This window comes from Panicum virgatum, chromosome 2N (assembly GCF_016808335.1).
Source record: "Panicum virgatum strain AP13 chromosome 2N, P.virgatum_v5, whole genome shotgun sequence".
Classification (NCBI taxonomy): Eukaryota; Viridiplantae; Streptophyta; class Magnoliopsida; order Poales; family Poaceae; genus Panicum; species Panicum virgatum.
The window spans coordinates 52059669-52072227 of NC_053146.1; the positions used below are offsets into that span (position 1 = coordinate 52059669).

At 46.6% G+C, this 12559-nt stretch overlaps 1 protein-coding gene across 1 annotated transcript; it reads left to right on the plus strand.

The window, feature by feature from the left end:
• The first annotated feature begins 1648 nt into the window (after positions 1 to 1648).
• Positions 1649 to 7567, plus strand: LOC120661145 (type I inositol polyphosphate 5-phosphatase 13-like). The gene is made up of 11 exons (XM_039939867.1): positions 1649 to 2567; positions 2704 to 2956; positions 3054 to 3864; positions 4351 to 4475; positions 4607 to 4691; positions 5127 to 5280; positions 5456 to 5493; positions 5572 to 5839; positions 5979 to 6102; positions 6186 to 6546; positions 6812 to 7567. Exons 1-11 carry the CDS (start codon positions 1649 to 1651, stop codon positions 7229 to 7231), a joined length of 3558 nt encoding a protein of 1185 aa, XP_039795801.1. The 3' UTR covers positions 7232 to 7567.
• Positions 7568 to 12559: the final 4992 nt, after the last annotated feature.

Sequence of the window (12559 nt, forward strand, 5' to 3'; positions counted from 1 at the left end):
TTGTGCTGAATAACCTAGCAGTTCATGGTTTGGTCATCAGGCGAACTCTAGCCGGTGCATACTACTACTGTTTGATCCTGCCTTTGTGAGTGGTAGGAGACTAGGAGTTGGACGGCTGCTCCAGCGGCGTTACCGTGACATGGCGGTCAGGATGCCGGACTTAGTGGTGCGCATTTGACGAGAAAGTTCTCCGAAAATTAAATCTTTTCTCAGAAGATATTTAAATACTTTTGTGGAATGGTTATTGAAAATAAATTTAAGAAGAAGTATTTGTATGAATTCAAAAGGTAATCACTGATGTGCCTACTGCCTAATGATGAAATTCTGGATGGTTTGTGCACTGGATGGAGAGGGAGCGAGGAGCGGCACTGGAGGGAGGGGCGAGGTGGGACCCACGAGATGGCGAGGCGGAGCGCCTAGCTACTTGTGCCGAGCGAGCGGGAGGGGATTGCGAGCGGGATAGCTGGGCAACATCGATGGAGAGGCTGTTGGATCACCGTTTCTTTGTTTTTTTCCTCAAATTTACCGATCCATATATTTTTACAGATGTTGGAGTTGCTCTTAGATCTTCATCTATCTAGCACTACCGTTCAAAAAAATTGTGGTGCAATCTAATCTCCTATTAAACACGTTTGTTTCATGCGCCTCGTAATTTTCCTATGTGGTGGGGGAAAAACTGGGAGAGGTGGAGAGAGAGGAGAGAAAGAGGCGGAACAAACAAATACAGCTCTGTTTGATTTTCGTGGGTGTGTTTAGATTTTTTTGGCGTAAATTTTTGAAAGAGAATTTTATTATTTCGGAGCACTAATTAAAGTCTATTTATAAATTTTTTTGTACTGATGGGTTGTAAATCGCGAGACGAATCTAATGAGCCTAATTAATCCATGATTAATTCATAATTAGTGGATGGTTACTGTAGCATCAATGTTGCAAATCATGAATTAAGTAGACTCATTAGATTCATCTCGCGATTTACAACCCATCCGTGCAAAAAATTTTACAAATAGATTTTATTTAGTACTTTATGCATGTGTCCAAATATTCGATGTGACATTTTTTTGGTGTAAAATTTTGAGATCTATACAAGGCTCACCATTTCTCAAACCAAACAACACTTTAGATTTTTTTTTTTCAAATTCAACAACAAATGAGACATCATTACGCTATCAACTATAAACAGGAAACTTAACAAACGATCAGGATTGCTGCCCGGTCCTGTACTGTATCGATCGAACGGCCCAGCATGACCTGCACTAACAAATCACAAATGTGACCTGTGTACCGCGGTGACGTGACGTCATAATAGTCGTCGTAGCCGTTGGCTCCGGGCCCGGTCCATGCGACCATCCGCAGCGCGAGAGACACGACACGACCCACCCGCTCCTCTCTCTCTTCGCGGCCCGCCAACCTCGGCTCCTCCCTCCCTCCGACCCCGACCTCTCACTCCCGCGCCGAACTCGCCGCGCTCTTCTCCCTCCCCATCTTGACCGGTTCTGGCTGTCTTATCCCTCTCGCTCCCCTTTCCACGCCCAGGCCGAACGCCAAAAAACCCGCAGCCCGCGCGCGACGAGGCACGCGTACGCCGCAGCAGGCAGGCACCCGCAACCGCACCGGCCGGCCGATCGCCGGGGCAGCGCGCGCGATCGCCATGGAGCCGGACGACGACGCGCCGGTGTCGCGGGCCCCGCCGCTGCAGCGCCGCGGGATCTCCTACAGCCAGCCGCTGTCGCGGGACGTCGCGTCCGCGCGCCGCGCCGCGCTGCGGAACCACAGCCTCGACGACGAGCACATCCTCCCCGTCTCCCACTCCCTCAACTACCCGCTCCACCACGACCCCACCGCCGGCGGCCCGCACGCGGGCTACCACCCGCCGCTCCCGCCGCACCAGCACCACCCCAGCGCCTCCTACTCCGCCGGCTCCCGCCGCTCCGGCGGCGGCGGCGCCAGCGAGGGCTCCATGACGCTCGAGCGCGCCATGTCCGAGTACGGCGGCGGCAGCGGCACCCTCCCGGAGTTCGTCGGCGCGGGCGGCGGCAAGGGCATCTTCCGCGTCCCGCTCCGCGCCGCCATGCACCCGGGCCGCCCGCCCCCGCTCGAGGTGCGGCCCCACCCGCTCCGCGAGACGCAGGCGGGGTCCTTCCTCCGCACGCTCGCCGCCGAGCCGCAGCGCCGCCAGCTCTGGGCCGGGGCCGAGTCCGGGATCAGGGTCTGGGCGCTCGAGGAGGTGTTCGCCGAGTGGGGCGCCGGCGCGCGCCGCGGCGACGAGGAGAGCGCGCCCTTCCGCGAGAGCGTGCCCGCGCCGCCAGCGCTCTGCGTCGCCGTCGACAGGGCCAACCGCCTGCTGTGGACGGGGCACAAGGACGGGAGGATCCGATCGTGGCGCATGGACCTCGACGTGGCTGCCACGGCGCCTGCACCCCCGGCTGCTGGTGCAGGCGACGCCGGCGGGAGCGTTGGGGGGAGCAGTCACACCGGGGGAAACAACAACGCGCCAGTGTTCAGGGAAGCCCTCACGTGGCAGGCCTATGGCCGGACGCCCGTGCTCTCCATGGTCGTCACTTCCTATGGTGAGCATGCCATCTTCGATCTTCAATGCAATGACGATGCATTGCTGTTGTCACAAACTCACAATTGCCATCACTGCATGTCAACTACGAATTCAAGAGTTCTGACAAAAATGTATGCATCTTTTGAAATTATCAGGTGAGATATGGTCGGGTTCCGAGGGTGGGGTCATAAAGGCGTGGCCATATGATGCAATTGCCAAGTCCTTATCATTATCACCAGAAGAGAGACATATGGCTGCTTTGTTGGTTGAGAGAGCTTACATTGACCTCAGAAACCACTGCACGGTTGGTAATGTTTGCTCCTTGCCTGCTTCTGATGTGAAACACATGCTAGCTGATCATTCCCGGGCTAAAGTTTGGACTGTGACAAGCATGACATTTGCTCTCTGGTATGCCTTCACAAACATAGATGAAATGTTAGTTAGATTGTCATTTCTGCTCAGTAGTTGATTTAACCTATCAATGCTATTGAACAAATTGCTGCAGGGATGCGCGTACAAGGGAGTTGCTTAAAGTATTTGGGATGGATGGCCAAGTTGAGTCAGCGAAGCTAGAGACACCAGCCATGACAGAACAACCTATGGAGGAAGAAGTTAACCCTAAAGCAAAACCTTCAAAAAAGGACAAGTCGCAAGGTTCTTTGAACTTCTTCCAGAAATCTAGGAATGCGTTAATAGGAGCAGCCGATGCGGTGCGCAGGGTTGCAACAAAGGGAACGTTTGTTGAAGACAACCGTAGAACAGGAGCAGTGGCTCAAGTAATGGACGGCACAATCTGGTCAGGATGCACGAATGGCTCCATTATTCAGTGGGATGGGAATGGGAATCGAGTGCAAGAATTCCAGCACCATACATCTTCAGTGCAGTGTATAAAGGCACTCGGAGAAAGGGTGTGGGTGGGCTATGCCAGTGGCACGATTCAAGTCATGGATGCCGAAGGTAACATTCTTGCAGGATGGACCGGGCATAGTTGTCCAGTCATAAGGATGGCTATTGGTGGTTCTTACATTTACACATTGGCGCATCATGGTGGTATTCGGGGATGGCCACTGAATTCTCCTGGACCTCTTGATGATATTATCCGTACTGAATTGTCTAACAGAGAGCTGTCATACACTAGAATGGAGAAGATAAACATAATGGTGGGAAGTTGGAATGTAGCACAAGGGAAAGCATCAGCTGAATCACTTAGATCATGGTTGGGTAGTGTATCATCCGATGTAGGGTTGGTTGTTGTTGGATTACAAGAGGTTGAGATGGGTGCAGGATTTCTTGCCATTTCTGCAGCAAAAGAAACTGTAAGATGCTTAATCTCACCGCCAGCTGTTGCATTCAATTCAGTCAGTCATTTGGTTGTTGCTTTAAACCTATATCTATTCACTACGTTTGTTCCTTTTTCATTTTCTCCAGAAATTAGTATTTTGGTAGCCAGTCAATACTGCACTATGATTATACCCTACTGTTTCTTATGACTTAACTATATACATTTTCAAATTTAATGAATATTTTATTATGCAACTTTTGAGAGAAATGTGACTTGCAAGTTGCAAGTTGTCATTATATCTGTTATATGAGTGATAAAACTAAATAAATAGCTGCTGAGCTATTGACGTTACAGATAAGAATTTTATTTTTGTTAGAGACGAACACATTTCATTCCTCTTTTCCTTCTGTGGTGTAATTCAGAAATCAACTCTATCACATAGTCTTCTGTCATTGCAAGTGTTGTATTTAAGTACTGTACATCAAAATTCGATTCAACATTTCTTTTTTCATGGTTCTAGGTAGGACTTGAGGGCAGTGCGAATGGGCAATGGTGGATAGACAATATTGGCAAAGCGCTTGATGAGGGGACATCTTTCCACCGAGTTGGTTCTCGACAGTTGGCTGCATTGCTTATTGCTGCATGGTATTAGCTTGTCACCTTAAGAATTAAACCACAAATTTCTTTTCACATAATGATAAGTTGTTCATGAACTGTTTGTTCAATTACCATTCTCATGTCATATACATAACATAGAAAAATATTAACTTTTCAAGGGCAAGAAAGAGCCTTAAGCCATATGTTGGTGATGTTGACGCTGCTGCTGTGCCATGTGGTCTTGGACGTGCTATCGGCAATAAGGTATATTATCATATAGATGTACATGCATTCACTTCCCCTTCTGGCTTTTCCATTTTCTAATGGTATTATCTTATCTACAGCTGCTGGTAATTGTTCAGTTAAGAGGATTAAAATTGATGAATTAGTTCCTAAAGATAAAATAGACGAGTTAACCAAACATGGCAAATTGAAAGTTGAAGCCACCATAGTCACTTCTCTAGAAAATATTTGGGCTCCTCTGCCCTCAATACTTTAGGGTTTCTGCATATCTTGTGTTGAGAACTTATTCTAATGATGGTTACATAATGGCTCTCTGAAATAGAGAAAGAAAATCTGCATGTAGCAGCGATACATAGTAGTTATTAGTAATCTGTTTTATATTTTGTTCCATGTTTTTAGTCATACTTCCCAGTTCTCTTTTTTTTCTTGATGTGATGGCATTTCATTTTCCTGCAGGGTGGTGTAGGATTAAGAATAAGGGTATATGATCGGAAAATGTGTTTCGTGAGCAATCATTTTGCTGCACATCTGGAAGCTGTGAGCCGACGAAATGCTGACTTTGACCACATTTACCGGACTATGGCTTTCAACAAGCCACATGGATCCACATGTTCGTCTTTTCACGTTTTATGAAGAGTTTTTTTTTGTCAGTGAGCTTTAGGATTTATGTATTTTCTCAATTCAACATTAGGTGTTGCAAACACTGTTTTAATTCCTCAGCTATTCCCTAAGTCATAATCCTTTCGTTTGTTGAGTCATAACCCTTTGGTTTTGTTGTGATGCAGCTTCTGCTACATCTGTCCAGTTGCACAGAACAGTAAATGTATGTGTAATCTAACGTTTAAACTATTGATATATGCCTATAAATTATACTGATGTCCAGATGTTCTGGTGATGTCAGGTCAATGGAAATCAGGTTGAAGAAGTAAGGCCTGATCTGGCTGAAGCTGATATGGTTGTATTTCTCGGTGATTTCAACTACCGGCTTTACAGTATCACATATGATGAAGCAAGGGACATGGTTTCACAAAGAAGCTTCGATTGGCTAAGAGAGAAGGACCAGCTTCGAGCAGAAATGAAAGCTGGAAAGGTGTTTCAAGGAATGCGTGAAGGTATAATCAAATTTCCTCCAACATACAAGTTCCAAAAGCACCAGCCAGGTCTCGGAGGTATGTACCTGATGCTGCTTGCATGTTTCTATTTCTTTTTCCTAATCATCTGATGATCTAATTTTGCTCCTGACTAATGTAGTAAGTTCTGTTTATTGTTCTGCATATTGCTGAAGACTGATTATCAACTGCCATGTAGGGTATGATTCGGGTGAGAAGAAGCGGATACCTGCTTGGTGCGATAGAGTGCTATACCGTGACAGCCGTTCTGTATCAGTAGCTGAATGCTCATTAGAGTGCCCTGTAGTTGCTTCAATTACATCGTGAGATACTATTACGATTCTTCTTTATCCTTCAGATGATCAATAGTTCCTTTGACCCATACTGATTTTTTCTTTCTTGATAGGTATGTGGCATGCATGGATGTCACAGAGAGTGACCATAAACCCGTGAGGTGTACATTCAGCGTTGATATTGCAAGAGTAGATGAGTTAATAAGAAGGCAGGAGTATGGAGAAATAATCGAATCGAATGAGAAAGTACGTTCTTTGCTCCAAGAAGCTTGTTTTGTTCCAGAAACTACAGTTAGTACAAGTGAAATCACGCTGGAGAATCAGGAGAATATTGTCTTCCAAATTACCAATAAATGTGAAACAAGCAAAGCAGCTTTCGAAATCCTGTGTGACGGGCAGACAATCAAGAAGGAGGATGGAACTAAATCAGAGCTTCTTCCAAGGGCATCATTTGGCTTTCCACTTTGGCTTGAGGTAAGCGCTGCTGTGAACTCTTGTTATTAGAGCTCTAGTCTGGATTACACAAGGCAACACCTAGAACTTATGATTCATTTATGATTAATTCATAGCCACCGAGTGAAGATATTGCATTCTGTCTGCATGTGCCAATATGACCAGAATTTACGACTGAATATGACACAGTATTTTCTGGTGTCAGGAAACAGTTGATCTACTGTCTGTCATAGGTTCTTTTGTTGTATCATTTTTTTTCAGTTGCTGATTTACTATAATCACACAGGTGCAACCAGCGATCGGTCTTATAAAACCAGGTGAAACGGTGGAGATTACACTCCATCACGAAGACTTCTACACGCAGGAAGAATTCGTGGATGGAATACCACAGAACTGGTGGTGCGAAGATACCAGGGACAAGGAAGCCGTTCTCAGAATAAACATAACAGGCAGCAGCTCAACCGAAACCAAGACGCACACCATCAACGTCCAACATCGCTGTCCACCATCAGCGGCGCCTCCGGCAATAATGAACCAGCCGGCTGCCCCCGTGCCACCGAACAACGTCCTGGCCAGTGAGGGGCACTCGAAGCGCTCCTCCAAGAAAAGCCAGTCCAAGCACCGGGAACAGCAGCAGCAGCAGCAGGATTACCCACAGTTTGGGAGCTCGGAGGTGCACGACCTGTGCCGTATGCGGTGCCCATGAGACATGTACAAAGGAATGTGGATACTGAAGTTCTGTCTAGGAGGTGGGAATTGCAAGTCTTAGGTTTCTCACATCAAGCCCAGGAGGTGTTACCCCGCAAAAGAAAAAAAAAAGCCTGGGAGGAGTTGCTCCGGTTCTGTACATATGCATCACTTACCTCTATCAGCTGCCATTCTTTCATGTAGCCCAAGCAAGGAGTCTAGAGTCATGAGATAACCGTGCTAATAACTTTTTTTTTGTTTTATTCTTGTTTCTTAAGGGGTGATCTCTAGATAGTTGATGTCCGAACACAATTCTGGATGTAATATGCTCCATAGAATTACCTTAGGTTTGTTATCTTTTTACTCATCAGTTCTAATGATCTTGTACTTGACTATTGCCTTTGTTAATAAGAGACCACTTCTTCATTCCTTTGAATCATCTGGTAATTACTATGTTATGGTTTTGGTTTAGTTTTATTGGGGGTCAATATATCTGAATGTCCTGTTGGGACAACAGTATGCATATCCCTTTTTAAACAACATCTACCTGATGCTTGATGCTCTCTTGCCAAATGAAAAAAAAGGGAGGTAAATTTCAAACTATATTATATGAATTAGCATCCCTAATTTTATCTTATGCATCTAATTGCAATTTAATCATATACTCCCTCTTTTTTTTTCCTCGAACGCGCAGGAGAGCTGCGCATCAATATATTAAGAAGATAAAAAGGAGGGAAAGAGCCTCCCGAAACACAAAAAATGTTACAGGGATAGAGGGTCTGTAACACACCCTAAAAGAAAATAAACTCTCTCAACACACTAACTACTATAAGACCAGACCACACACCACCTGCCCAGGGCATCTAGGAGGTAGGAGGTAGGGCAAGGAGATAAGAAACTCCTCGAGCCCCAGCTACAGACCACTGCTGAACATCTTCTCTAAAAGTTGTCATGACCCGGGATAAACTAGGGGTTCCCCCATCAAACACACAGTAGTTACGGTGTTTCCACACTAACCAAGATCCTAGGATGATGATAGAATCAACTCCCTCTTTAACCTGACCAGAAAACCTGCTGCTTGCTCTTGCCCACCAATCAATAAAACAATGTTCATCCAACCGTGGCGCAACAGCTTGCAGCCCAAACTGCTGCAGGATGCAGAACCAAAATTGCCGGGTGAAAACACAAGAGACCTACAAATGATCAATTGATTCTCCAACCTGATCACAGAGTGGGCATTTCGGTGGGTGGTTAAGGCCCCTTTTAGCAAGTCTATCTGCTGTCCAACATCGATTATGGGCCACAGTCCACATGAAGAACTTGCATTTCCCTGGAGCCCAACTCTTCCAAATTCTTTCCCATGAACCAAACTGAGTGGCTCCAATGAATAAGGCCTCATAGGCTGATTTGGTGGAGTATACCCCAGTAGTTGAGAACCTCCAAATATGTGTGCCGTCCACCCCAGCCTGTAGTTCAATATTGGAAAGAAGGTCCCACAGGTGGAGATATTCAATCAGAACCTGCATATTCAAAGCTCCTTTAATATCTGAAATCCATCTTCTACCAGAGATAGCATCATAGACTGTTCTCCTTGCTCTTACTGCAATTGCACTGAACAAATGTGGCAGGGTCTGTTTTAAGCTTTGCCCCAACAACCATCTATCCAACCAGAAACGAGTATTTTTTCCATTTCCAATTATTGTTTCAACAACCATTGCAAAGAAGGCTTGAAGCTGGGGCTGGGCTTGGACGGGGAAGAAGGCCCATGCCTTTTCAGGCTCTGTTTTCTGCAGCCAAAGCCACCTGAGTTTCAGGGCTGACCCTAATTTTTGGAGATCAGAGATGCCAAGCCCTCCCAAACAGATTGGTCTTGTGACCTTTGGCCAAGCAAGCAGACAGTGCCCCTCCTCTAGCATCTTTTCTGCCCTTCCACAAAAAACCTCTTCTTATCTTGTCGATTGCCTTTAAAACACAAGGTGGTAGCTCGAGTGCCAAGAGAATGTAGATGAGCATTGAAGTGAGCACATACTGCACCAAGATCATTCTACCAGCTTTGGTGAGCAAATCAGCCTTCCAACTTGGGAGTTTGTCTGCTATTTTCTCCACAATGGGCTGTGCTTGTGCTTTAGTGATCTTGTGAGGAGAGAGAGGAACTCCCAGATACTTACACGGGAATTCAGAGATCTGACATGGCAGGGATTCTTGTAAGAATGAATTGTCATCTTCAGTACATTGTATGGGGAGAACACTACTTTTTTGGAGATTAGTTGTGAGCCCCGAAGCATTACCAAAGAGCTGTAGGATATCTAGAGTAATTGCAATATCATTGGCCGAAGGCCTCAAGAAAAGCACAACATCATCTGCATATAAGGAGATCCTATGTTTCAATGCCCTTCTAGCAAGTGGTTGTAACATCTGCTCATCTGCCGCTTTCCTTATTAAGTGACAAAGCACATCCATGACTAGGATGAAAAGCATGGGCAACAATGGGTCCCCTTGTCTTAGGCCGCGCTGATGATGTATCCTTTCTCCTGGAGATCCATTAAGTAGTACTTGAGTGGAGGATGTTCGAAGCAGCCCACTTATGATATCACACCAAATTGGTCCAAAACCCAACTGTTTCAATACTTCCAAGAGAAAATGCCATGAAACCGAGTCAAAAGCCTTATTAATATCCAGTTTGAGAAGAATACGAGCCTGTTTCTGTTGGTGTAGGAATTTTGTAGTCTGGTGAACCAACATGAAATTGTCAAGAATGAAGCGACCTTTGATGAAAGCGCTCTGATTAGGGGAAATCAACTGATTTAGAAAACCAGCCAGTCTGTTGGCAAGGATTTTTGTTACAAGTTTGGCAAAAGAGTGCACCAAACTAATGGGCCTGAAATCCTTGATATTTGAGGCATCTTCTTTCTTAGGCAAGAGAGTGACAAAAGCTGAGTTTAACAGCTCAAAATTGGCAAACTTTCTACTCCACACAGCAGAAATTGCAGCCATAATGTCCAGCTTTATAATCTGCCAACAAACTTTATAAAACTTGCCTGTAAAACCATCGGGACCAGGTGCTTTGTCAGAAGGCAGTGCCCTGATTGTTTTCCAAACTTCTTCTTCTGAAAACGGTGCCTCGAGCTCATGAAGGGCAATATATGGCATGCCTAGCTCTGAAAGATCAACTGTCACTTCACTATCAATGTTCTTGCCCAACAGGTTGGTGTAGAACTCAAAGATATTCTGCTCCTTTTCCTCATGTTTGGTGAGGATTGTCCCATCAACAGTGGTGAGCTTGGCAATAAAATTTTTCCTCTTACCGTGACGAGCCTATGCATGAAACAAGGCTGTATTGGCATCACCTTCCTTAAGCCAATTGATGCGAGACCTACTTCTGGCAATGGTGCGCTGTAGGGATGAGAGAGCCAAACAATGCGGCTTGAGTTTGTTTTTTATCCATAATTCAAGCCTGGATAATCCACAAAAGTCTTGTGCTATTTCTAATTGATGAAGGACCTCCCTAGCTAGTGCTAATTGTGAGTTAACATGGCCAACTTTCTTTTGACTCCAGCTCTGAAGATTTCTAACTGTTGCTCTGAATTTTCTTGCTAGGGTGTCAAAGGGGCAGTGTGAAACTGGTTCAGAAGTCCAAGCTGCTGCAACTACCTCTTGAAAGCCATCCATGCTGGTCCAAAAAGCTTCAAAGTGAAATCTAGCTTTTCCGGGATGGACATCATTCAAGCCAAGGAGAAGAGGGCAATGGTCCGAGCCTTCTGTAGCACAACTCTGCAGAAGGCAGTTAGGGAACATAAGCTCCCACTCCAATGAGCAAAGCACTCTGTCGAGTTTGGCTAGTATTGGCGAATCTTGCTGATTAGACCACATGTATTTGCGACCGAGCAGAGGCAAATCTTCTAGTTCTAAGTCGCTGATCAAGCGACGGAATCTGCCCAACATTGCTCTGTTGACATTCCCACTATTCTTATCTTCAGAATTTTCTATTAAGTTGAAATCCCCAAGTAGTAGCCATGGTCCAGGACACGCAGTTCTCACATCCCTAATTTCTTGAATGAACAGAACTTTATTGTCATTGCCTTGAGGACCATACACACATGTGAGCCACCAAGCATGCGAGTTGGCTGGGGAGAATTGTACAGACACACTGAAAGTGTCAATTCTAGTGGCAGTGGCCGGCCCCAAATCTTGCCGCCAAGCCACCAGTATACCTCCACTAGCGCCAATTGCTGGTAGCTCCACCCAGTGAGAAAAATCTGAACCCAGCAAAGAGAGAATGCACCCACGAGAAATCCCAGACATTTTTGTTTCTTGTAAACAAACAACCTCAAAACGACCAGTGTTGATCAAAGTTCTTACAATATCTTGGCGTGCCTTGGAATTCAATCCACGCACGTTCCAGCAGAGTATCTTGGAGGGATTCATGACTAAAAGAGGAAGAAAAGTACGACCTTGTCTAGAGCAGATCAACAGCCAGTAATCCTGCTCAATTCTTCCTCATCCGGTGCAGCCCAACCGAAGAGAGCTGAGAGCGCCAGAGCTTGAGAGTCAGGGAGCCTTGCTGAACCGGTGAATAGCTTACTGTACTCCTCCAAACTGTGCTGGTCGATGCCAGCAGTTTCCCCAATAATACCCAGAGCTCGCATCACCTTCTTTTTTGTTCTTGAGGGTGCACCACCACCAGGAGTGTCCGGCTCCATGCCGGCAATGCGGCGGCTGCGCCGCGGAGGCCGCGGAGGAGCACATGGAGCGCAAGTGCGAGAACGCAGCCTGTTCACACTTGGCGTAGGAAGGATCCTCGCTGTCTTCTTTTCCTCTGGCCAGAATTGGGACTGCTGGGGCGTGTTGGTGAGATGGCGTCCCCAGGCAGCGAAGCGTCAGCGTTAGTAGCAGGGTGTGTTTGCTTTTGGCGCCGACCATAGGACACCAGAACATTTGGGGAGAGCAGACCAGGGTGGCCGTGGTGATCGCCGCCCGTGACGGTGCTGTTGTTGTCTTCGCCGCAGCGGGGGAAGAAGCAGCCGCTGCGGTCGCCGCCAAACTGGTCGCAGGTGTCGGGGGAATGCCATCAACGGTGGTCGTAGGTGCCGGAGGCGTATCCTCCGCGACTAGTAGCATGCGGGCCAGCGCAAGAGAAACATCCGTGTCATCATCGACAACGGGTTCCCGCGGCGTGACTACGACCGCAGTAGCCGAGGACGGAGCTGGATTTCCTGAAGTAGAGTCCTCGGTGAAGCAGGTCCGCAAATCATACTCCCGTGACGCAGCGTCGATAGCCGCTATCGTAGAAGACACAGGGGGCCGGAGTTGCGTACGGATCAGATAACTCTGTGTTAGTGCAATCCTT